Source organism: Heterodontus francisci, chromosome 26 (assembly GCF_036365525.1).
Source record: "Heterodontus francisci isolate sHetFra1 chromosome 26, sHetFra1.hap1, whole genome shotgun sequence".
In the NCBI taxonomy this organism is placed as follows: Eukaryota; Metazoa; Chordata; class Chondrichthyes; order Heterodontiformes; family Heterodontidae; genus Heterodontus; species Heterodontus francisci.
The window spans coordinates 19309695-19336928 of NC_090396.1; the positions used below are offsets into that span (position 1 = coordinate 19309695).

Below are 27234 nucleotides of genomic sequence, written 5' to 3' on the forward strand. Positions count from 1 at the left end.
TAACACCAGCATTAAAATAATTGGTCCCTGGACGTGTTCTACCTTCCTTTTTTAATATAGGATTTACATCAGCTGTCTGCAATCCTCTGGCACTGTAACCTTTTCCCGACTTCTTTTAATATGTGGGGATGCAATCCATTCAGATCAGGGGTTTTCTCGACTGTAAATCTGATTAGTTTATCAATTATCTAATCTCCATCTTTCTATATTAAATGTCTCTATATCATTTTCTGATTTCCAGAATGTGTGGAACTCCATGGGGCTGTCAGATCTTTCAAGTTCGGGAAGGGTTATAAGGAGCGATGCATAAATCATGAAAAAATAAGGAACATCAATTCTCTCTCCCTCCAACCGGTTTTGGATTTGACCACCCTCAGTTTGGACAATCGGCACAGTTTACATCGTGGCAGCAAGTATTTGTAAGAAGATTTGAAACAGAAAACAAGAGTTGAATGAAATCAGTGCCCCTTTAAGCTGTTACTGTACAGCTAACAGACAAGCACAGATGTCATTCCAATAAAACCCTACAGGAATGTCGGTAGCTGGCTTGTTAAACTGGATGTTAAGTATGGGTGGAGTTCCTGATTATGTTGAAACAAAAACGTTTTTTAAAAAAAGGTTCAACGCAGAAAATAAAAGAGAAACTATTGCTATTGAGAAATATCTTGAGTTACTGAATCAATCCACTGTATTTGCTTTGAGATAGATCGTTGTGGATCATTAACGTAACTTCTAGGACTGATTCCAAGTTTCTCTTTCCGTTCTCTGCTTGCCCAGACTTGGTGAGGGTTGGGTTTATTTTCTCTCTCTTTCTCTGAGGAATGGCGGTGTCTAAAGTCTCCATCTCTGAAGCCAAGCTAGCCTGCGCCATCTGCCTAGACCTCCTGAAGTCTCCTGCCACTATCCCCTGTGGGCACAATTTTTGCATGGAGTGTATCAGGAGATGTTGGCACCAGGAGGGGAGTTCAGAGACATTCAAGTGCCCTCAGTGCCGGGAAACATTTAGCTCCAGGCCTTCACTCTCCAAGAACACCATCCTCTGTGAGATTGTGGAGGACTTCTCCAACTCTGACCCAACCTCTGCCTCGAAGGATGCTGCGGGTCCTCAGGACGTCCTCTGTGACTTCTGCGGTGACCAGAAGCTGGAAGCCGTCAAGTCATGCGTGGTCTGCATGGCATCGTACTGCGAGGTCCACCTGCAGCCCCATGGCAGCAACCCGGTCTTCAGGGATCACCAACTCATTGATCCGGTCAAGAATATCGAGAGGAGGAAGTGCCCAAACCATCGCAAACCTCTGGAGGTCTTCTGCCGGACCGATCAAATATGTGTCTGCTGCCTGTGTGCTATCAACGAACACAGGCAACATGAGACTGTGTCCTTGGAGGAGCAAGTGAGCGAATTGAAGGTACAAGCATTAAAAACATACTTTGTAAAACGTACTGTGTACAAGCATGTACAGCAGGGCAGGCACAGTCTCGAAAGAAAGAAGGCAGGTTAACCTTTTGTGACTATTAAGTTGAAATTGTCCTTTATAGTGTTAGTAATGAAAGTACTGCCCGTTCTTGTTGTGTGTGAAGGAGTTAAACTCTATCGGGAAAGGAATTTGATACAAATCTGTTCGTCATTAGAACCAAACTGGTTGGGTTATACCCAAAGGATCCCCAGCTGAGCTATTGCCTGCTTTTTTTCATTTGCTGACTGACCTGCTGTGTATTTCCAGTCCCTGCGGTTTTTGTTTCAGATTTTGGGCATGTGAGATTTTCCCTTTAAAAAGGCTCTTTGTTCTCAGTTTTTACTGATTGGCATCCATTTAAATCAATGTGTTTTCATGCGATCCCTGATCAGAGTCAAATCTGGAAACAGATTTCCAGGCTCCAGTATAGCCCAACTCCCTGGTTTAATTTTTGTCATTCTATTCTGCATTTGTCTCTGCTTCAATAAGCACTCAGAGACAGCTGCTTTGCTACTGATTTATATATAGAGTAACTGATACCCGGGAGTGAGTTACAGGATGGAATCTGATTGAGAAGTTCAGATGGTATACATATAAAATAATAGACACTGAAAAGTGAGTTACAGGCTATAATTTAATCGAGGGGTTTGGGCGCTTTATATATACAGTAACAGATACCCGGGAGTGAGCCACAGGCTGGAATCTAACCAACGGGTTAGGATGGTTTATATTTAGAGGAACGGATTCCTGGGAATGGGTTACAGGCTGGAAGCTGATCGAGGGGTTAAGGTGGTTTATATATAGAGTAACTGATACCCGGGAATGAGGTACAGGCTAGAATTTAATCGAGAAATTCGGGTGGTTTATATCTGGAATAACAGACACTCAGGAGTGAGTTACAGGCTGGAATTTAATGATGGGGTTCAGGCGTTTTATATATAGAATAATGGATATTTGTGAATGAGTTACAGGCTGGATTCTAATCGAGGGGTTTAGAACAAAGAAAAAGAACAGTACAGCACAGGAACAGGCCATTTGGCCCTCCAAGCCTGCGCCGATCTTGATGCCTGTCTGAACTAAAACCTTCTGCACTTCTGGGGTCCGTATCCCTCTATTCCCATCCTATTCACGTATTTGTCAAGATGCCTCTTAAACGTCGCTATCGTACCTGCTTCCACCACTTACCCCGGCAGCAAGTTCCAGGCACTCACCACCCTCTGTGTAAAGAACTTGCCTTGCACATCCCCTCTAAACTGTGCCCCTCGCACCTTAAACCTATGTCCCCTAGTAACTAACTCTTCCAACCTGGGAAAAAGCTTCTGACTATCCACTCTGTCCATGCCGCTCATAACTTTGTAAATCTCTATCATGTCGTCCCTCCACCTCCGTCGTTCCAGTGAAAACAATCCGAGTTTATCCAACCTCTCCTCATAGCTAATGCCCTCCAGACCAGGCAACATCCTGGTAAACCTCTTCTGTACCCTCTCCAAAGCCTCCACGTCCTTCTGGTAGTGTGGCGACCAGAATTGCACGCAATATTCTAAGTATGGCCTAACTAAAGTTCTGTACAGCTGCAGCATGACTTGCCAATTTTTATACTCTATGCCCTGACCGATGAAGGCAAGCATGCCGTGTGCCTTCTTGACTACCTTATCCACCTGCGTTGCCACTTTCAGTGACCTGTGGACCTGTACGCCCAGATCTCTCTGCCTGTCAATACTCCTAAGGGTTCTGCCATTTACTGTATACTTCCCACCTGTAATGGATATTCCAAAATGCATTACCTCACATTTGTCAGGATTAAACTCCATTTGCCATTTCTCCGCCCAAGTCTCCAACCGATCTATATCCTGCTGTATCCTCTGACAATCCTCATCACTATCCGCAACTCCACCAACCTTTGTGTTGTCCGCAAACTTACTAATCAGACCAGCTACATTTTCCTCCAAATCATTTATATATACTACAGACAGCAAAGGTCCCAGCACTGATCCCTGCGGAACATCACTAGTCACAGCCCTCCATTCAGAAAAGCACCCTTCCACTGTTACCCTCTGTCTTCTATGACGGAGCCAGTTCTGTATCCATCTTGCCAGCTCACCTCTGATCCCGTGTGACTTCACCTTTTGTACCAGTCTGCCATGAGGGACCTTGTCAAAGGCTTTACTGAAGTCCATATAGACAACATCCACTGCCCTTCCTTCATCAATCATCTTTGTCACTTCCTCGAAAAACTCAATCAGGGAGGTGAGACACGACCTCTCCTTCACAAAACCATGCTGCCTCTCGCTAATAAGTTCATTTGTTTCCAAATGGGAGTAAATCCTGTCCCGAAGAATCCTCTCTAATAATTTCCCTACCACTGACGTAAGGCTCACCGGCCTTTAATTTCCTGGATTATCCTTGCTACCCTTCTTAAACAAGGGTTTGGGTGGTTTATATAGAGAATAATGGATATCTGGAAGTGAGTTGCAGACTGGAATTTAATCAAGGGATTTGAGAATGGGTGATGCTTTATAGAATAACAGATACCTGGGAGTGGGTTACAGGCGAGAATCTAATCGAGCGGCTCTATGGATTTATATATTGGATCATAGATACCCAGGAATGAGTTATGGGCTGGAATCTAATCAAGCAGCTCGGTGGGTTTATATATAAAATAATGGATGCCCAGGAGTGAGTTACAGGCTGGAATCGATTTGAGGGACCCGGTGGGCTCATAGGTAGAGTAACAGATACCCGGGGGTGAGTTGCAGGCTGGAATCTAATCGAGGGGCTTGGTGGGCGTATTTATAGAATAACAGATAAGTCTGGTTGCAACGACCACACCTGTAGGTATTTCAGAATTGGTCAGTGATGATCAGAGAAATTGTGTTACTCTGAGAGTCTTCGCAGCTATTTTGGAATAGGTAACTAGGGGAAGATCAGTCAGGAAAAGAAATCAAAAATCAGATAGACAACAATCAGCATTCAGGCATGACAAAGTTCAGCCTAACACTTAAATAGGAGAACCTTTGCTCTCTAGCGAGCTGTACTTTACCTGCCAAGGTGTTCTGTTAAGGTATTGACACTGTCATTAACACAGTCCATATTGATGATTAACAAGTCATTTGCCCTTCAGAGGTTGGTTGCTGTAAATGTTGCAGAGTTTTGGTCATGTTTATACATGAATATATATTTTACCATATATCTGGCACACAGCACCATGTGACCATGCTGCCTGCTAATGGCCCCGCTTCGGGTGAGCAATAGGGCCCCTCCTGCCTGTTTGATCTATGGTGTTTGGAGGCAATCAGACATGAAAATATGTCAATAATGAAGGTGAATTCCAGTGATAATCAAAAACCACACAAACAAGTAAATGGCTGCAATGCAAGTCATTGTTATCCTTACACTTAACAACCTCACTTACAATTAATGTAACTCACCATCTACTGGATCCATTGTGGAGCTCTTTGTTGTAATGTTTATAGAAAACAATGGATACCTGAGAGTGAGTTACAGGCTGGAATCTAATCGAGGGGTTTGGTGATTTATGTATAGAATAACAGATATCCAGAAGTGAGTTACAGGCAAGAATTGTCTCATCGAGGTGTTTGGTGATTTATGTATAGAATCAGAGAATGGTTACAGCACCAAAAGGAAGCCATTCAGCCCATCATGTCTGTTCCAGTTCTCTGCAGTAGCAACTCACCTAGTCCCACTTCCCTGCCCTTTCGACATAGTCCTGCAAATGTTTTCTCTTCAGATAATTATCCAGTTCTCTTTTGAAGGCCTCGATTGAATCGGCCTCCACCGCACTCTCAGGCAGTGCATTCTAGAACCTGACCACTCGCTGCGTTTAAAAAAGTTTTTCCGCATGTCGCTGTCGCTTCTTTTGCCAATCACCTTAAGTCAGTGTCTTCTGGTGCTGGATCTTTCGGCCAATGGGAGCAGTTTCTCCCTATCTACTCTGTCCAGATCCCTCATGACTTTGAACACCTCTAACAAATCTCCTCTTAATCTTCTCTTCTCCAAGGAGAACAGCCCCAGCTTCTCCAATCTATCCACGTAACTGAAGTTCCTCATCCCTGGAACCATTCTTGTGAATCTTTTCTGCATCCTCTCTAATGCCTTAACATCCTTCCTAAAATGTGATGCCCAGAACTGGACGCAATACTCCAGTTGAGGCCAAACCAGTGTTTTATGCAGGTTTATAATAATTTCCTTGTTTTGGTACTCTATGCCCCTATCTACAAAGCCCAGGACCCATATTAACCTATTAACTACTTTCTCAACCTGACATGCAATCTTCAATGATTTGTGCACATATACCCCCAGGTCCCTCTGCTCCTGCATCTCCTTCAGAACTGTACCCTTTATTTTATATTGCCTCTCCTCATTCTTGAATGAATCACTTCACACTTTTCTGCATTAAATTTCATCTGCCACTTGTCTGCCCATTCCACCAGACTGTCTGTGTCCTCTTGTAGTCTATCACTATCCTCCGCACAGTTCACTATACTTCCAAGTTTTGTGCCATCTGCAAATTTTGAAATTGTGCCCTGTACACCCAAGTCTAGGTCATTAATAGATATCAAGAAAAGCAGGGGTCCCAACACAACAGCTGGGGAGCCCCACTCTATACCTTCCTCCAGTCCAACAAACAAGTGTTTACAACTACCGTCCATTTCCTGTCACTCAGCCAATTTCATATCCATGCTGCTACTGTCCTGTTTACTCAATGGGTTCTAACTTTGCTGACAAGTCTGTAATGTGGCACTTTATTAAATGCCTTTTGGAAGTCCATATACCCCACATCAACCACATTGCTCTCATCAACCCTCTCTTTTACCTCATCAAAAAACTCAAGCAAGTTAGTTAAACATGATTTGCCCTTAACAAATCCATGTTGGCTTTCCTTAATTAATCCACATTTGTCCAAGTGAGTATTAATTTTGTCCCGAATTATCATTTCCAAAAGCTTTCCCACCATTGAGGCCTGTACTGGTTGGCCTTGTCCTTACACACTTCTTAAACTAGGGTGTAACATTTGCAATTCTCCAGTCCTCTGGCACCACACCTGTATCTAAGGAGGATTGAAAGATTGTGGCCAGATCCTCTGCAATTTCCACCCTTACTTCCCTAAGTATCCTTGGATGTATCTCAACTAGTCCTGGTGACTTATTATCTTGAATTACAGTCAGCCTATCTAATATCGCCTCTTTGTCAATTTTTAGCCCATCCAGTATCTCAACTACCTCCTCTTTCACCATGACTTGGGCAGCATCTTCTTCCTTGATAAAGACAGATGCAAAGTACTCGTTTTGTACCTCAGCCATGCCCTCTGGCTCCATGCGTAAAACCCCTTTTAGGTCCCTAATTGGCCCCACTCCTTCTTTTACCACCTTTAACTATGTATATACCTATAGAAGACTTTTAGATTCCCTTTTATATTAGCTGCCAGTCTCTTCTCATACTCTCTCTTTGCTTCTCTTATTTGCTTTTTCACTTCCCCTCTGAACCTTCTATATTCAGCCTGGTTCTCAATTGTATTATCAACCTGACATCTGTCATATGCACCCTTTATCTGCTTCATTTTACTCTCGATCTCTTCTGTCATCCAGGGATTTCTGGATCTGTTTGCCTTACCTTTCCCCTCGTGGGAGTGTACCTCAACTGTACCCGAGCTATCTCCTCTTTAAAAGCAGCCCATTGTTCAGTTACAGTTTTGCCTACCAATCTTTGGTTCCAATTTACTTGAGCCAGATCCGTTCTCACTCCATTGAGGTTGGCTCTCCCCCAGTTAATTATCTTTAGTCTGGATTGCTCCTCGTCCTTTTCCATTGCTAACCTAAACCTTTAAGTACCCCATTATAACTACTCTATAATTCTTGCACCTCTCTGTAATTCCCTTGCAAATTTGTTACTCTATATCCTTCCCAATAGCTGTTGGCCTATAGAATACAACCAGCAATATAATGGTACCTATATCGTTTCTTAGCTCTAACCAAATAGATTCTGTCCTTGACCTCTCTTGGACATCCTCTCTCTCCAGCACTGTGATGTTCCCCTTAATCAATGCAGCTACCCCTCCTCCCTTCCTTCCTTCCCTATCTTTCCTGGACACCTTGCATCCAGGAATATTCAGTACCTAGTCCTGGCCTTTTTTGAGCCAGGTCTCCATTATCACCATGACATCATATTTCCATGTGGCTATCTGTACCTACAGCTCACCAACCTTATTTGCCACACTCCACGCATTCACATATATGCACATTAAACCTAATTTAGACCTTATTGCATTCCCTCTTATGCTGATCCCACCTAATGCTTTACTATTTTCTACTCTAGTTCTATCTGTCTCTCCCAATTCTCTGTGCACCTTGGTTTTCCTCTCTTAATTTACCTCATGGTTCCCACACCCCTGCCAAAGTAGTTTAAATCCTCCCAGTGGCACTAGCAAATTGCCCCGCATGGACATTGGTCCCAGTTCTGTTCAGGTGCAGCCTGTTCGGCTTGTACAGGTCCCATCTCCCCCAGAACTGATCCCAATGTCCCAGCCCTTCCTCCTGCGCCATTTCTCTAACCACACATTCATCTGCTCTATCGTCCTATTTCTATACTCAGGTGCGCGTGGTACTAGGAGTAATCCAGAGATTACTACTTTTGAGGTACTTCTTGCTGGTTTCTTTCCTAGTTCCCTAAACTCTGTCTGCAGGACCTCATCCCACTTTCTACCTATGTCATCAGTACCGATATAGACCACAACCTTTGGCTGCTCACCCTCCCCCCTCAGAGTGCTCTGCAGCTGCTCCATAACATCCTTGCCTCTGGCACCAGAGAGGCACATACCATCCTGGATTCACATCTGTAGCCACAGAAAAGCCTGTATATTCCCCTAACTATTGAATCCCCTATCACTATTGCTTTTCCAATCTTCCTCCTGCCCTCATGTACAGCTGAAGCAGCCATGGTGCTGTGGTCTAGGCTCTGGCTGCACTCCCCAGAGGAGCAATTATTCTCACCAGTATTCAGAACAGAATACTGCTTGGCGAGTGAGATGAACTCAGGGGACTCCTACACTACCTGCCTAGCCCTTCTTGACTGCCTGGCTGTCATGCATTCCCTCTCTGCCTGCATACGCTTAAGGTGCGGGGTGACCACATCTATAAACATACTATATACGAAGCTCTCAGCCTTGCAGATGCACTGCAATGACACCTGCTGCTGTTCAAATTCCGAAACCCGGAGCTCAAGCAGCTGACGACACTTCCTGCACATATGGCTGTCCAGGACATGGGAAGTGTCCTGGAGTTCCCACATGGATCAGGATGTGCACTGCACTGGTCTGAGCTGCCCGGCCATGCCTCAATTTATTAACGTGCTGCTCCCGGTCTGCTTCACGCTGTTCCGAGCCTGTTTCATGTGCTCCTGGCCTGCTTCATACTGTTCCAGGATGTTTCATAGTGATCTCGATCTGCTTTACAATGCTCCCAGTTTGCTTCACACTGCTCCAATCCTGGTCTGCTTCACAGTGATCCTGACCTGATTAAGCTGTATACAATAACAAATACTCGGGAGTGACTTACAGTCTGGAATCTACTCAAGGGGTTTGGTGATTATATCATAGAGTCATTTATGGCACAGAAGGAGACCATTCAGTCCATCAAATTCCATGCTGGTTCTCCGCGGAACAATCCAGTCAATCTCCCCCACCCACGCTATCCCCGTAGACTTGCGAGTTTATTTCTTTTAAGTGCCCATCCAATTTCCTTTTGAAGTTATTGATTGTTTCCACTTCCACCACCCTCATGGGCAATGAGTTCCAGCTCATTACCACTCGTGGTTTATATATAGACTAACATATACCTGAGGGTGAAGAGCTCCCTCAGTGAGTGGAGAGGGGTGTTGGGGAGATGCAGATTTTCCATCAGTGAGTGCATTGGGGTGTTAGAGAGATGCAGGCCACAGAGCTCCCCTCAAAAAAATACTAAACTGGTAACAGTAATAAGTGTCAGCTTAGTTGAAACACAAAATCATTATAGTGCAGAAGGAGGCCATTCAGCCCATCATGTCTGCACTGGCTCTCCGAATGAGCAATTCCCTCAATTCCATTCCCCTGCCTTCTCCCCATAACCCTGCACATTTGTCCTTTTCATATAACTGTTTAATTCCCTTTTGAATGCTTCAATTGAACCTGCCTCTGCCATGTTCTCAGGCAGCGCATTCCAGACCTTAACCACTTGCTGCGTGAAAAAGTATTCCTCATGTTGTGCCCTCTCGCTCTCGATCCTTTCATGAGTGGGAACAGTTTCTCTCCATCTACTCTGTCCAGACCCCTCATGATTTTGAATACCTTTATCAAATCACCTCTCAGCCTTCTCTTCTCCAAGGAAAACATTCCTAATGTCTCCAATCTATCTTCATAATTGAAATTCCTCATCGCTGGAACCATTCTCGTGAATCTTTTCTGGACTCTCTCCAATGCCCTCACGTCTTCCTAAAGTGCGGTGCTCAGAACTGGACGCAATACTCCAGCTGAGGCCGAACTAGTGTCTTATACAAGTTCAACATAACTTCCTTGTTTTTGTACTCTAGGCCCCTATTAATAAAGCCCAGGATACTGTATGCTTTATTAACCGCTCTCTCAACCTGTCCTGCCACCTTCAATGACTTATGCACATATACACCTTGGTCCCTCTGCTCCTGCACCCCCTTTAGAATTGTACCCTTTATTCTGTATTGTCTCTCCATGTTCTTCCTACCAAAATGAATCACTTCACATTTCTCAATGTTGTCTTATCTCTGAGATCGAAATTGTGGCTTCAAGCCACACTGCAGCACTTTTACACATAATCTAGGCTAACACTGGTACTGAGGGAGTGCTGCACTGTCAGACGTTGGGAATCATTAGACAGCGATAAAGGATCGGGGATACTTTGATGCGTATAGTTAAACTGAAGTCTACTAAATTCTTTACATAATTTGTAACTGGAGTTGGGGGGTGGAGTCGTGACATGGGAGGGGGGCACAGATTCAGATCAGAAGATGGAGATGAATAGATAGTTTAGTTATTACTCTGCTACGTAGAGGGTTCTGAACGTGTGTAACAAACTGCCCAGGGAGACAGTGAGTTCAGCAGTCTCAGCAAATTAAAGAGTGAGGTGGATAGATTTTTGACCAAAGAAGAAGCTAAAGGGTGTTTGGGGTAGTGGTAACTGATTATGACATCAAAAAATGCTCAACATGTCTGACTGCCATTCTCTGGTCGGCTATTTGAAAACTGGCATTAACCTGCCTATTGTAGGTGACTTAATGGTCCTACTCAAATAGTGAATAGAAAAAAAATCATGTAAATTGGCCACAGTAATCTATTGGTTACAGTTTGAGAAACAAAGGACTTGCATGTTCAGTGTGTTCAGGAGAATTTTCTACATCAGTATGTTCCCAACCCATTAAGGAAGAAGGCATTGCTGGATCTGGTTCTGGGGAATGAAGTCTGTCAAGTAGATCAAGGGGCAGTAGGAGAACATTTAGGGTACAGAGATCACAGTATCATAAGGTTTAGGTTAGCTATGGAAAAGGACAAGGAGCAATCCAGAGCAAAAATAATAACTGGGATAGGGCCAATTTCAATGTAGTGAGATCTGGCCCACATAACTTGGAATCAAAGATTGGAAGGCAAAACTGTAATGGAACAATGGGCTGCCTTTCAAGAGGAGATAGTTCAGGTACAGTTGAGAGATGAAGCAGAAAAAGGGTCCATATGACAAATGTCAGGTTGATAATACAATTGAGAATCAGGCTAAATATAGGAAGTTCAGTGGGGAAGTGAAAAAAGAAATAAGAGAGGCAATGAGAGAGCATAAGAAGAGACTGGCAGCTAACATAAAAGGGAATCTAGAAGTCTTCTATAGGCTTATAAATAGTAAAAGAGTAGTAAGTGGAGGGGTAGGGCCAATTAGGGACCTAAAAGGGGATTTACACATGCAGGCAGGGAGAAGGCTAAGGTACTAAATGAATACTTTACATCTGTCTTTACCGCGGAAGAAGATGCTGCCCAAGTCATAGTGCAAGAGGAGGTAGTTGAGACACTGCATGGGCTAAAAATTGATAAAAGTGGAGCTATTAAAAAGGATGGCAGTACGTAAAATGGATAAGTCATCAGGACCAGATGTACAGGCCGGTCAGTTTAACTTTGGTGGTGGAAACGATTTTTAGAATTGATCATCCGGGACAAAATTAACAATCACTTGGACAAATGTGGATTAATTAAGGAAATCCAGCACAGATTTGTTAAGGGCAAATCATGTTTAACTAACTTGATTGAGTTTTTTGATGAGGTAACAATGTGTTGTTGAGGGTAATGTGGTTGATGTGGTGTATATTGACTTCCAAAAGACATTTGATAAAGTGCCACATAACAGGCTTGTCAGCAAAGTTAAAGCCCATGGAATAAAAGGGACAGTAGCAGCATGGATATGAAGTTGGCTGAGTGACAGGAAGCAGAGTAGTGGTGAACGGTTGTTTCTTAGACTGGAGTAAGGTATATAGTGTGGTTCCCCAGGGGTCGGTATTAGGGTTGATTATATACCATTAATGACATAGACTTGGGTGTACAGGGCACAATTTCAAAATTTCTGGATGATCCAAAACTTGGAAGTATTGTGGACTGTGAAGAAGATAGTGGTAGACTTCAAGAAGACTTGGACAGACTGGTGAAAAGGGTAGACATGTGGCAGATGAAAATTAATGCAGAAAACTGTGAAGTGATTCATTCTGGTAGGAAGAACGAGGAGAGGCAATAAAAAATAAAGGGCACAATTCGAAAGTGGGGGCAGGAGCAGAGGGACCTGGGGGTATATGTGCACAAATCATTAAAGGTGGCAGGGCAGGTTGAGAAAGCAGTTAATAAGGCATACAGGATCCTGGGCTTTACAAGGAAGTTATGATGAACCATAATAAAACACTGGTCCGGCCTCAACAGGAGTCTTGTGCCCAATTCTGGGCACCACACTTTAGGACGTGAAGGCATTAGAAAGGGCACAGAAAAGATTTACAAAAATGGTTCCAGGGATGTTACGTGGATAGATTGGAGAAGCTGGGGCTGTTCTCCTTGGACAAGAGAAGGTTGAGAGGAGATTTCATAATTCCAAACTCATGAGGGGACTAGACAGAGTAGATAGAGAGAAACTGTATCCATTGGCGGGAGGATCGAGAATCATAGGAAAAAGATTTAAGGTCAATGTCAAAAGAACAAAAGGTAACATGAGGAAAAACAGTTTATGTAGCGAGTGGTTAGGATCTGGAATGCACTGCCTGAGAGTGTGGTGGAGGCAGATTCAAACATGGCTTTTAAAAGAGAATTGGATAGTTATCCAAAGAGGAAAAACTTGCAGAGGTTTGTGGCAAAGGTGGGCGAGTGGGATTAGCTGAGTTGTTGTTACAGAGAGCCAGCAGGGACACAACAGGGTGAATGGCCTCCTTCTGTGCTGTAACGATTGTACGATTCTATGATTATATTCTATGATTTATATCATGCCTTTCACGACCATGGGACGTGAGGATGAGAACTTTAAAATGAAGGCATTGTCGGACCAGGAGGCAATATAGATCAGCGAGCACAGGAGTGATGGTTAATGGGACTTGGTGAGTGTTAGGGTACGAGCAGCAGAGGGTGGAAGATGGAAGGCCAACCAGAAGAACATTGGAAATAGTCGAGGCTGAAAGTAACAAAGGCATGGAAGAGAATTTTAACAACAGATGAGCTCAACAAACTTGAGCCTTTAATAACAGCTAACAGTGAATTAATTAAAACATTCCTGTATCATGTTTCCAGTCTGTCAGATTTCAAGAACAGGAGTTCCAGTGGAAACAATAGGCATGTCAGACAACCAAATGATATTAAATGAGACCAAGGCTTATGCTGCATCATCTTCTGAAGCAACTGTAGCGTTTGGATTTGTCAGCTTATGGGTTTCAGTCTGTATTTAAATGAAGGGATTGAGTAGAATGGGCCTATCCCATCTCAGAAGAATGAGAGATGGTCTCATTGAAACGTACAAAACTCTTCGAGGGCTTGACAGGGTAGAAGCTGTTTTTGCCGCCTGGAGAGTTTAGAACTGGTAGTCAGTCTCAAGATAAGGGGTCAGCCATTTCAGACTGAGGTGAGAAATTTCTTCACTCAGAGAGTTCTGAATCTTTGGAATTCTCTACTTCAGTGGCTGTGGATGCTTTGTCGATCAATATATTCAAGACTGAGAGGGATAGATCTTTGGGCATGAAGGGAATCGCGGTGTATGGGGATGAGGTAGGAAAGATGAGCTGATGTGGAAGTTCAGCCATGATTTTATTGAATGGTGGAGCAGGCTTGAGGGGCCGAATGGCCAACTCCTGCTCCTATTTCTTACGTTCTTATGCAGATTTGGATACAATGCACAACGGACTATAGATGTGAAAAAGAAATGGAAACAATTCTACAGCTGCTGACATATTACCTGAATGAAAAACATTAACACAGATGCAGAGATCCAGCGTTTGCTATAAGGGAGACAGACATTCGAATCTTGTACATGCACTTTATATCAACAACAACAACTTACATTGATATAGTGCCTTAAACATAGTCACGGGGCACTTTCAAACAAAAATTTGACACCAAGCCACTGAAGGAGTTGGTTAAAAGCTTGGACAAACAGGTAGGTTTTAATGAGTGACTGACAGGAGCAGAGAGAGATGAAGCGGCAGAGAGGTTTAGAGAGGGAATTCCAGAGTTTAGGGTCTTGGCAACTGAAGGCATGGCCACCAATGGTGGAACAATGGAAATAAGAGATGTGTAAACGCGAGAATCACTGCAGCTGCCTTCTTTAGAGAGCTTTTAAATCACCGAAGTGTTGGAATTGTTACTGGCCCAAACTCTTGTGGGCAACTTGTTCTGTTGCTTGACCCTTTGGTCCAGTGGCTCAACACAACAACAACTTACATTTGCATAGTGCCTTTACCATGGAAAACCATCCTGAGGCACTTCACAGTGGTCATAACGGAGGGGTAAAGGAACGGGAGAAGAGGCCAGAGCCAGAGAAAGAGAGAGTTTTGAGGGGATTGTAGGCTAGAGATAGTTACAGACAGGGGGCTAGCGAGGGGCAAGGCTATGAAGTGATCTAAAGACCAGGTTGAGACTTTTAAATTGGAGGTGTTTGTGAAGTAGGTCCAGTGTAGGTCAGCGAACAGAGGGGTGATGGGTGAATGGGACTTGGTGCGAGTTAGGACACAAGCAACAGAGCTTTAGATGAGCTGAAGTTTACACAGGGTGCAAGGTGGGAGACCAGCCAGGAGAGCATTTAAATAGTCATGTCTGGAGGTCAAAGGCATAGATGAAGGTTTCGGCAGCAAATGGGCTGAGGCAGTGGCAGAGACAGGTGATTTTATTGAGGCAGTCTGAAGGTGGAAAAGGAGGTGGTTACTTATTTAAGGTTTGGGGAAACTCACATTTTCTTTCAGCATTTTGATTGGTTTTGTGGTCGTCATATTGCTTTTTGGGTATATTTTAATTATTGGTGTATTTGTTAAATTGAGAGATAGAAGCAAGATATTTCATGTTGGCGATTGCACAATCTTGTATCAAATCCCTTTCTGGAAGAGTGTCCACACCCCCATACCCTAAAATTGGCCTCAGCATTGTCAGTACAACTTGTCCCAGCTCGTAATCCAGTGCCATGGTACACCTCAGAACCCAGGGAGAGCAGCACATGGTATTTAGACTTTAGGACAGGCCCAGATGATGCACAGTGATGTCTTCTAGCCTGGTGTGTTGTTGTCTTCCTATGCAAAGAAAGACTGAGGGAAGTAAGGAGTTCCATGATATTGAGGCCAGGGGAACAGATATGAGTAAGAGATGATACGATGAATATCCGTCCATTACACATTAGGATCACTGACGGAATTGTTGAATGCTGTGATTTTTCAGAAAGAACTCCAGGAGCGACAGGCTGAAGTGGACAAACAGATGCAGGAGACAACAGGCGAAATTGGAAAGTTGCAGCGAAACATTGACTCCATTAAGGTACGAGGCGCCATCACGCTTAAGCTGGATGGTGGCAGAGCTGTGATTAACACGCAGAGTCATGTATTTGTGGGGTTTTTTTTTTAGGGCACAGTGCTGCAGGTAAAACACCATGCCAGGAACAAGTGTGCTGAGCTGGTGAAAACCGTCGAGAGGGCGCAGAAGGGGGTGTTGCGATTTCTGGAAGGTGAGGAGGAAGCTGTGGTGAGCCCGGCGGAGGACTCCATGAGGCAACTGCAGCAGAACCTTGTTGGACTGCAGGACAGCAAGCTGCAGCTGGAGGCTGCCCTGAAGAGTGATGACAGCCTGCTCGTATTACAGGTAAAGGCCCCTTGGCCAGGTGAAGCGGGCAGCGTGGCGCCAAGTGTCTGCCATCACTGAGCTTATATGTGATACCAGTCCCCCAACAAGTGGTTGACTTTTAACTGCCTAGGAAGGCACTCTGTTTGATTCAAACAGAAGTCAGCTCATCACCACCACCACCTTCTCAAACCTTGCCCAGATCCTGAACATGAATTAAAATAAGGCGTGTCCAACACCGAGGTATTGAGAAATCCACATAGGTAGAATTTCTGGTTGCCCAATGTGACGTGCACACTTTCTTTCCAAAGGTACACACCCAACATACTAAGTCCAGATAGTACAGGAGGGGGTTGATTAAGCCAAGGCTCTGATAATGCTTGGCTGATTGAGGAAGGCAGTGCTTTTACACTGACTCAGGGTGGGGCAGAAATATGGGACGTATAGCAATGATGACGGTGGCAACATGACGGGTGACGCTGGGTTGCGAGAAGGTGGTACCAGAACAGGGCAACAGGTTGGCAAAATTGTTGGAGCTGAAAGACATTCATGGGGCAGGGTGGAGGGAGCTTTCCTCTGCTTCTGATTATACTGAACCTGAGCTGAAAGCTTGATTCCGCAATGTGACGGCCTGTTAACTCTGTGTCTAAGTGGTGCTACATCTGACCTAGACAACCATAGAGCGATAGGCGTCTGCAGTCCATTCACCCCATCGTGCCTGTGCTAGCTGTTTGCTAGATCATTCCAAAACTAATACTACTGCCCCTCTCTCACTCCCCATAGCCCTGTATCGTCCTCTGCTTCAATTATTTATCCAATTTGCTCTCAAAGATACCTGTGACAAATCATTCCATGCTCCAGCAACCCAGGGTGTAAAGAAATTTCTCCTAACCTCTATACTTTCCCTCAGAGCAATTTTAACTTCTTGTGCCTTGTCACTGACTCCCTAACTAGAATATATAGTCTTTCCCCACTTAACCTTTCAAAATGCTTCATACTTTAAAAAATCTTTTAAATCTTCTCAGCCTTTTTTACTTCAGTGGAAATGGTCTCAGTATCTCAAGTCTCATAACTCTAGTTTCCCCATTCCCACAAAATCAGTGATGCCATTGATTCTCTAGCCAGTGGAAAAGCCCCTGGAAAGGATGGCATTACCCCTGAAATAATCAAGAGTGCCAAGCCTGGTATACTCTCAGCACTCCATGAACTGCTTTGCCTGTGCTGGGATGAGGGAGCAGTACCACAGGACATGCGCGATGCCAATATCATCGCCCTCGATAAGAACAAGGGTGACCGCGGTGTCTGCAACAACTACCATGGAATCTCCCTGCTCAGCATAGTGGGGAAAGTCTTCGTTCGAGTCGTTTTAAACAGACTCCAGAAGCTGGCTGAGTGTGTCTACCCTGAGGCACAATGCGGCTTTCGAGCAGAGATCCACCATTGACATGCTGTCCTCCCTTTGCCAGCTACAGGAGAAATGCCGCGAACAACAGATGCCCCTCTACATTGCTTTCATAGATCTCACCAGAGCCTTTGACCTCGTCAGCAGACATGGTCTCTTCGGACTATGAGAAAAGATCGGATGTCCACCAAAGCTACTAAATATCATCATCTCATTCCATGACCATATGAAAGGCACAATTCAGCATAGTGGCGCCTCATCAGACCCCTTTCCTATCCTGAGTGGTGTGAAACAGGGCTGTTTTCTCGCACCTACACTGTTTGGGATCTTCTTCTCCCTGCTGCTCTCACATGCGTTCAAGTCTTCAGAAGAAGGAATTTTCCTCCACACAAGATCAGGGGGCAGGTTGTTCAACCTTGCCCGTCTTAGAGCGAAGACCAAAGTACGGAGAGTCCTCATCAGGGAACTCCTCTTTGTTGACGATGCTGCATTAACATCTCACACTGAAGAGTGTCTGCAGAGTCTCATCGACAGGTTTGCGGCTGCCTGCAACGAATTTGGCCTAACCATCAGCCTCAAGAAATCGAACATCATGGGACAGGACGTCAGAAATGCTCCATCCATCAAAATCGGTGACCACGCTCTGGAAGTGGTTCAAGAGTTCACCTACCTAGGCTCAACTATCACCAGTAACCTGTCTCTCGATGCAGAAATCAACAAGCGCATGGGAAAGGCTTCCACTGCTATGTCCAGACTGGCCAAGAGAGTGTGGGAAAATGGCGCACTGACACAGAACACAAAAGTCCGAGTGTATCAAGCCTGCGTCCTCAGTACCTTGCTCTACGGCAGCGAGGCCAGGACAACGTATGTCAGCCAAGAGCGATGTCTCAATTCATTCCATCTTCGCTACCTCCGGAGAATCCTTGGCATCAGGTGGCAGGACCGTATCTCCAACACAGAAGTCCTCGAGACGGCCAACATCCCCAGCATATACACCCTACTGAGCCAGCGGCACTTGAGATGGCTTGGCCATGTGAGCCGCATGGAAGATGGCAGGATCCCCAAGGACACATTGTACAGCGAGCTCGTCACTGGTATCAGACCCACCGGCCGTCCATGTCTCTGCTTTAAAGACGTCTGCAAACGCGACATGAAGTCCTGTGACATTGATCACAAGTCGTGGGAGTCAGTTGCTAGTGATCGCCAGAGCTGGTGGACAGCCATAAAGGCGGGGCTAAAGAGTAGCGAGTCGAAGAGACTTAGCAGTTGGCAGGAAAAAAGACAGAAGTGCAAGGAGAGAGCCAACGGTGTAACAGCCCCAACAAACAATTTTATCTGCAGCGCCTGTGAAAGAGTCTGTCACTCTAGAATTGGCCTTTATAGCCACTCCAGGCGCTGCTCCATAAACCACTGACCACCTCCAGGCGCTTACCCATTATCTCTCGAGACAAGGAGGCCAAAGAAAGAAGAAAGGTATCAACTTGGAGAATCTATGGTTGAGCTTTCTAAAATAGGGAACCCAAAACTGCAAACTGTACTCTAACTGTGGCCTAATTAGTATTTTGTACAATTGGCTTATCATTCCATCTTTACTTTGATACTCTGTGCCCATATTTATAACACCCAAAATGCTGTTAGCCTTCCTGTGGCTTCATTTTCCTGCACTCAAACATGCATAGATTTAAACTCCCTGGATCTCCCTTCAACATCTTTTCATTGGATGTGCACCCTCACTCCTTGTTTTTCCTCACAAAATGTACAAACTTACACTCTTCCACACTAAACTGCATCTGTCACCTGTCTGCTCATTCCACTAACCTGTCCATGACATCCTGAAATCTTTTACAGCCCTGTTTTTGTTTTGCCAGTTTTTGCTTTCATGTTTCCAGCAATCTTTGAGATTGCGCTGCCTGTGCCCAAGTCCACGTCATCCCTTTATACAGAGAAAAATAAAATACCTGGTCCTGAACATGACAAGCAATCTCACACAGTTTAAGAGTTTCTGCACTAATTGGAATAAACTTTATAAAGTGAGATATCTCAGCCTCATTGATCTCCAGGGAGAAACACAGGCCCAGGCTCAAGCCCCCATCCAAACCTAGACTCAGGCCCAGCTCCGCAAACTCCCCATCCCTCCCTGCTCCCTGCAAAGCTCTACATAATGCGGGGGCTATGTAAACAGGACTGGAGATCCAGCAAAACAGGTTCTGACTTTTGCACCTGGGAATGGCTGCTCCCTTGGGGCAAAGGTCAAGAAAGCCAATCCTAAGTTTAAAAAAAAAATCAGTTAGGGTTTCCTTCTCCTTAAATTAAATTTGACTGCACAAAGCTATGCCAGCAGTATTCGGCATTGGTTAATGTGGGTAGTGATTGAGCTGTGTTTTGTGGAGGCTATTTTCTATTGGAATGGAAGCTGTTAACATGATGGTTTTGAGTAGATTTTCAAAGTTGCTGCCTCGGCAGTAACTCGAATGACAATCAGGTGGATTTTACAATGAACAGGTGACCCATTCCGTCAGGTCATTGCTCAGGCAACGAAGGTGAAGATTACTCCATTGACTCTCCCTCTCTCTCTCTCCCACTATATAAGTTTACTAATTGGCTGCTATAGATTACCAACATTAACTTTGGCACCATCTGAAGAAAAGCATTGTCCTGGCCAACATTTCTCTTTCAGCCAACTTCACCAATAAACACATTAACTGGCCATTAATCTCAGCTGGCTGTGGGATCTTGCTTTGAGGAAAATGGCTGCCGTGTTTGCCTACCCAACAGACGCTGCACTTCAACTGTAATTCATTGTATGTGAAGAGCCTTGGGGCAGATAACACACTATTAAAATGCAAATTCTTACTTATCTTTCAATTAACTTGCTTTCTATGTGTAGATTTGCACATGTTAATATAAATTACAGGTATGTTGGGGATTTTTACCTCATAGTTCCTTGACTGTAATTCCTTTAATATTCCAGGAACATCGGAGGTTAAACAAACCTGTGGAGGCTCTGCCTTTCCCGCATTGCAAGGTTGATGTCAAATTTTCTGCCGTGGAAAGCACCATGACTGAACTGTCCAAGCATATCACAGAGCAACTGCACAGCTGCTTCGATCCACATCTGGTGGCAGAAGTGTCCAAAGGTCAGTAGCTTCATCTCACTGCCAGAGAGTGGTAGTGAGCCTACTAGTGTTGGGAGAGGGTGGGTTTCGTTCCCCTTCTACACCCCACACCTTCACCCCACCAAACTTGGTACCTGCCGGGTAGGGGCAATGGGAGAGATGGAAGTCAGTGATTGGGAGCGGAGTGGAGGGGAGGGGATAGGGAAATAGGCCGAGGATCTCCTGCCTGAGTGATTTTTCACACCTCACAGTGGCCAATGTTGGCACTGTCAGTGGTCTGGGACCAGGCTGCTCGGTTATGGGAGTCATCTTGCTTTGCTAAAATATCAGGTATGTTTAAAATTGGTCATCTTTTTAATAAGCTCATCACACAGTCTTCATCTTCCTCCTCTGACCCTCACATTCCCTCCCTTTCCATAGAGATAGGGTGTGGGGGGTGATTCTTGCCAAGATTCATAAGAGCAAGCTGCTCATGCAGCCAATGTCCTGGACACCAGTTATCCCCAACATTACTTGTACAGATGATCTGGTCAATTATTTCATTCCTATTCATGGGCCCTTGCTGTGCGCATATTGACTCCCCTAATTCCCTATATTACAACAGTGACGACTCTTCAAAATGTAATTCAATGCATAAGAAGCAGTTCAAGACGTCGGAAGGTTGTGAAAGGCGCTATAGAAATGCAGGCCCTTTCCTTTCCTTTGCATTCTTAATACATGATCCCAGAGAATGGGTGACGGAAGGATATTCCATTGTGGATGGCTTCACAACCAAACCCTGTCCATACAGGCATATGTTTGATAGAAACACCGAGTGGCAGAGTGGGATTGCACGCCGTCCCTTCACATCCGGGACTTGTGCTCCAACCCAAGCCCAGCTGATGGGTTTGAAAGGCCCCTCACTCTCTGCTAGTTGTGAGATTTCTTAGTGAAATGAGTTCATGGCTGTCTCAGTACAGTTTTCAGTGGACATTAAACTGCGGCTAGCTTGGCATTCTTGCTCTGAGAAGTCAGTAGAAGCCTTTGCCGGGCAATGGGAGATTTCACACTGGCGTATTATAGGATATGGGGCTCAGTTTGGATGTTCAGCGCATCTGTTGGGGTTTTACTCTGTTGAAAGAAAACGGCAAGCACTGAAAACCTGAACTAAAGCCAAAACATGTCTTTTAATCTTATTGTGTTAAACTTCATGAGACAGAATACAAGGATTAATGTAATAGAACAGCGACTTTAATTTATTTATTGATACAGCACTGAAACAGGCCCTTTGGCCCACCGAGTCTGTGCTGACCAACAACCACCCATTTATACTAATCCTACATTAACCCCATATTCCCTACCACATTCCCATCATTCTCCTACCACCTACCTACATTAGGGGCAATTTACAATGGCCAATTTACCTATCAACCTGCAAGTCTTTGGCTGTGGGAGGAAACCGGAGCACTTGGCGGAAACCGGGTGAACTTCACAGGGAGAACTTGCAAACTCCGCACAGGCAGTACCCAGAACTGAACCCGGGTCCCTGGAGCTGTGAGACTGCGGTGCTAACCACTGCGTCACTGTACCGCCCAAAATTAATGCGATGGGAGAGTAGTCTGAATTGGGTTATGAGATTTCTGACCTCATCTCACCCATTGAGCTCACTATGCCAGCCAGAAGCCATTCCCACTCCAAGCAGTAACTGCATCCACAGTCCTAGAACTGCTTCTCCTGCTCTTTGTTACTGCCTGAACCATATTCCTGGTAACTTCCTTACCTGCATCAGGTAATACCCTGCAGGAACAGTGATTGGCTCTTATCTCAGACCTTCCCCAAAGTATTAACAATGAGTAATTTACACTCAGCATGTGACCTCTACGGTGAGCTTCCCACCAGATTTCCAGCATTTTCTTCGCCTGCATCTAACCCAGTTTTTATAAGAGGGAGCTTGACCCTGTATCTAACCCCCTTTTTTTTGTAAGTGGCCTTTACACCCCAGGCCCCTTTTATATTTGTCAAGGGCCCCTTCATTCCTCATGCCCCCTTTATATGTATTTTAAATCAATAACTTTAATGAAAACAGATAAATAAAACAAACTGAAATTAAAATATCACTCTCAGCGTCCATGATGCACTCCAGCCCCTCAGAGGGAGCCCTGCGTAGAGAGACCTCCACCAGGGTTTCCCCTTGCCGCCAGATGGCAACACAGGCTGCCACAGCTTGTCCAGGTGGCAGACGAGGGCAGGGAAGTAGAGAGTGTGCAGGAGTGGCCCGTACAGGAAATCTTGCCGCGCGGTGTGGAAAGGCATGGAGGGCATTTCCGAGAGGTGGCTCAGATTGTGTGAGACTGGCTCCCGAGGAGAATTTTGGGGCTTGGGTCCGATGAGCAGTTCTGTTGTAATATAGGACATTCCAGAACGCGCTGAGAAACTTCACGGTCAACCCATCCAGCCCCTCGAGAGCCGGTGGAGGGTGCCAGTCAACACCAGCAACGTGAGTGGAGCCTCCAATCCTTTGGCGCACTCCTGGCTGACCTTCAGCAGGCATCCCACAAAATTCTGCAAGCGTCCTCGTTGGATCCAGAGAGAACAACATGCTGGAATTGGTACAGAACAAGAGGCCCATTCCCTCTGGATCCGTGATGAATGAACCATCGTCGGCCAGCAGCTCGACGAACTGCTTACGGACCCCCTGCCATTTTTCCAGCGAGTAGAAGAAGGGTGAGGCGCGGTCCAAATCGGAATCCTACAAGCTGCAGGTCCCTCAGTGCGCCATTCTTCTCTTTGTACGCCTGCCACAGGGCCGGGTCCGCGACGGCATGACCGAGGCGGGACTCCAAGTCGAGCACCTCCCTCTCTAGGCACCCGATCTCGGCTTCCTGCCTTTTGATCTCCCCCTTCGCGTACTCCTGACAGAAGACACGGATGTGAGTCTTGCTCACATCCCACCATAGCCTCAAGGAGGGGAAGCCCCCCCACTTCTTACTCCAGTCAACCCAGAATCGACGGAACATGTCTTGGAATCGCTCGTCCTCCAGCAGCCGGTTGTTTAAGTGCCAGTATGTGGACCCCACCCACGTGCGGAGCGCAGTGAGCATGGATGTCGCTGAGACGCGGGAGACGTACGCCTGTGAAATGTAGAGGCAGTCGATTCGGGACCATCCTCCTCCAGACCTCCACGTGAAGGCGCTGGAGTCAGGATGGAGATTCCACCAGACGTCCACCAAGTCGAGGGAGCTGATCAGGTTCTCCACCAACGCTTGGCCGCGCTGAGGACCATAGCGAGCCCTCACCTCGAGGGTACAGTTAAAATTCCACCCCCACCCCCCCACCCCGAGGATGATGCACTCACCGCTATCGATAGAGTCAAGAGAGTGGAGACTGCTTTAAAGAAACGTGCTTGCAACGCGCCGGGCCTGGGCACGTACACGTTCACAAAGTGGAGCGGCATGCTACCCAGGTGAACGGCGAGGTGGAGCAAGTGGCCCTGCACAAACTCCCTGACCCTCTCTGGCTGAAAGGTTGGGGCCAACAAGGTACCCACCCCACTAGAAATAGGGGTGAGGTGACTCATGTCGACCCCACCCTGCCACTCCAGGAGCCAGGTGGTTTCGTCTCCCGGAACGGTGTGGGTTTTCTCCAGAAAGCTCAATGCATATCTCCCTTCCCTGAGGACTGAGAGATTGTGAAATCTGCGGAGAGACCCTGTGCTGCTGTTGATGTTGAGGCCAGATATGGCTATCTTCATGTCAAAAGTGTTTTGATCCCGTCACCATCACCTCACTGTGAGGAGGGAGCAGAAGTGCAACCCAGAGAGGAACGCATTGAACTGGCGTCTCACGACCAATTTCGCGCCCGCACCCTTACCCCCTTCTTGAGGCACGGACGGACTGGATGATCAGCACCAGATTCGACCACTGGCCAAGGGCCATCTGAAATTTATTGCAGCAATCCCTGCAGGCAGCAAGGAAGTTCCGGAGTTCTGCAATGGGGATGAGAGGAGACTTGGTAGGAGGCACTAGGGAGTCCACCGCCTCACTGGCGATGGATTCAATATCGTCCTCCGTGCCTCACACCGAATCCCTATCCTCCTTCGGGTACTCACTGCCAGCAGCCGACATGCCCATCACACACTGTGGGGTGGACATCATGGCCGCGCCAGCTGGTCCCGCCTCCATCACGATCTCACCCCCAGGATCAATGACGGAGGAGTCCTCTCTGGGTTCCTCTGGGGAACATGAGCTTATAGGTGCCAACGGTTCAGGACCTCCCTCCACCTCCGACCCTGGGCTAGTGAGTAGCTCAGGGGAGATGGTTGAACCCAACTCTGGAAATGCAGCCGGAGCTGGAACTGGAGTTGGAGAGAGGAGGCCATCTCCTGCCCTTCTAGCGCCCACAGGCAAATCGACCTCTGAGTCGGGTACATCCCGGGTGGCAGTAACAGGTGTTTGGGAGGGTTGACCCTCACAGGTCTCACCCCCACCCAGGACACCCGACCCAGTGGCAGATGGAGTGTCTTTTCCCGGTGGGTCCACAGGCTCCCTCACCTCAGGCAGGCCCCCCCCTTCAGGAATTACCATATTTACAGGGACATCTCTCGCCACTCCATCCCGAGGGATAGACGGTTCCCTCCCAGGGCTCGAAACCCTGATCCTGCTGGTGATGGGGGGAGCCTAAGGGCCCGCGGCAGGAGATGGATCCTGTAATTCAGGGTCTTCTTCAGAGGAGGGGTGCCTCCTCCTCTTGTTCCAGGGAGGATGCTGAGACTCAAAGACCTCCATCGCTGTAGCGGTTTCCGTCTCAACCCCCACACACCTGATGTCTCGGGCCCAAGCTCAGCCACGGGGCAGGTAGGCTCCCCGGGATCAGGCTCTGGGGTGAGCTCAGGCCTAGGTTGTTCCTAGGGAACGCACCTTTGTTTTACGTCGTACCTTCCTTCCTTTCGGACGGGCCCTCCCCGCCACTCCCCCTCCCCACACACCAATGCCGTGAAAACCACAACCTCTGGAACCGACTGAGCGGTGTTTGTTGCAGGTGTAGGGGGAGTAGGGGAAGGTGCAGTGGCGCCACCCTGGGCTGCCAAGATGGAGTTGCAGGCATGGCACCGTGCCCCGTCCGAGGTCCAGAATTCACAGTCGGCCGCCCTCTGGAACCCGACATCAAAGTGGCCCTCAGACCTCCTCCCGCGCTAGCTGCATAAATAACTGGCGGCGGAAGGAGTAGACATGTCGGAGGCTGCTTTCCCAAAGACCGAGCGGGACTAGGGTGAACCCTGACCTCACCTTCCCCAGATGGTGCAGGTGGGGCGGGGGGGGTGGGGGGGAAGGAGCTCATCGGGAAAAAAGGGCTGAACGTTTGATGGAATCACACGCTGTGTGGTAGTCCCCACTGGCAGGAAAGCCCCACCCACGGTGAGCCCCTTGCTCAGGGCCAGGGACACCGCCCGCTCAGTCTTCAGGAAAAACACAGCCTTCCCGTACATCTTCAAGGCTGCGACAACGGCCGAGGGGCCGACAACCTCAACCATTGCCTTTACACAAGCCTCAATAGACTTTGTTTGGTGGCCGTAACTCTTCGCCCCATGCTTTGCTGTTAGGATTTTGAATGGTGACGGGGCCACAGGAGTGGCTGCAGCAGCTACTAGAGAATAGGAAGGTCCCGCTGCCAGAGAGGATTGTGAAGCCATGGGGCAGAAGAGTCACACCCACCATTTGTTGAATAAAATAGAGTTGAAGAAAAATAATAATTTGTCCCACAAATACTTTGGTGGGGGTTATGGAAAGGGGACAAAGGCTGAAGGAGAGGAAGGCCAGGAGGAATCAGTCTCTTTGCAGATGTTAAAATAAAAACAGTCTTTCTGCTGGTCTTCCAGTTGGGGGCTGGGGGAGATGTCTTTACTTGGGACAGCTGGGGAAGGAACTCCCCATTCAATGGTGTTAAACACAGGAGCTCCCTGTTGAACAAAGCAGCCCCCCACCACTCCCAAGGTCTTCTAGTCTCTTCCTTCTCTCCCACCCCCCAACAATCAATCAAGTAAGGAATTTAAACCCCAAACTCACAAAGGAGCTTACAATTCTTATGGCCTCCTGTTTTCTTTCTTTGTAAACAGGATAGATGGAAAAAACCTTCCTTTCAGTCTCACTCTTTCTCCTTGCAGCAGTTACACGGACTCCAGCCTCAGCACACAACCCTCAGTCAGCTGAACCTTGCTGTCCACTCAGCAACTCCAATCAAGCAACAGCCAACCCAGTGCTGTACCTGCCCTCTAACCCAGAGAGTTGTGGAGGCTAGATCACTGAAAGTATTTAAAGAGGAGGTAGATAGGTTTTTGAAATATCGGGGAGTTGAGGGCTACGAGGAGCTGGCACGAAAGAGGAGTTGAGGCCTGGGGCAGATCAACCATGATCTTATTGAATGGCGAGGCAGGTTTGAGGGGCCGAATGGCCTACTCCTGCTCCTATTTCTTATGTTCTAATGTTCTTATGCCCTGGGAGAGTTTGATGGGACAGTGTAGAGAGAGCTTTACTCTGTATCTAACCCCGTGCTGTACCTACCGAGGGACAGTGCTCCATTCCCCAGTATCAACTTCAATTAACCCCCCAAAAATATAAAAGAGCAGACAGGCACAAGTGAATGTGTTTTGAATTGATTTCTGTCCTGTCCACAGAGACTGAGGGATCGATCTCCTCCAGCCCACCAGTTATATGCCCCGTGGAAAAAAAGCTAGACCTCAGCAGCAAGAAGAAAGCAGATTATTTACATTGTACGTATTCCTCTCTGATCCCTCCACATCTGAGTAAGTGTTGTATGTTGGGAAATAATCACACTGGAATTCAACCACACACAGCAGGAATGTCCCTGCTTTGATCATAAGTCTGTGCAGAGTTAGCTGGTCTCAGTTACTGTACCATCTAGGGCGCTCCAGTTTGCCTCAGT

At 46.6% G+C, this 27234-nt stretch overlaps 1 protein-coding gene across 2 annotated transcripts in view; it reads left to right on the forward strand.

Moving 5' to 3' along the window:
- Positions 1-711: 711 nt before the first annotated feature.
- The window catches only part of LOC137384212 (E3 ubiquitin-protein ligase TRIM16-like), a 33453-nt gene continuing 6930 nt past the window's right edge, over positions 712-27234 (forward strand). Inside the window, exons 1-5 of one of the 2 annotated variants that reach the window (XM_068057889.1) lie at positions 716-1406; positions 15403-15498; positions 15586-15819; positions 20172-20337; positions 26966-27061. In XM_068057889.1, coding sequence (XP_067913990.1) covers positions 822-1406; positions 15403-15498; positions 15586-15819; positions 20172-20337; positions 26966-27061 — 1177 coding nt within the window. In that variant the 5' untranslated portion in view covers positions 716-821. Of the gene's footprint in view, positions 1407-15402; positions 15499-15585; positions 15820-20171; positions 20338-26965; positions 27062-27234 lie in introns of both variants that reach the window. The other variant, XM_068057890.1, reaches the window with a different exon arrangement.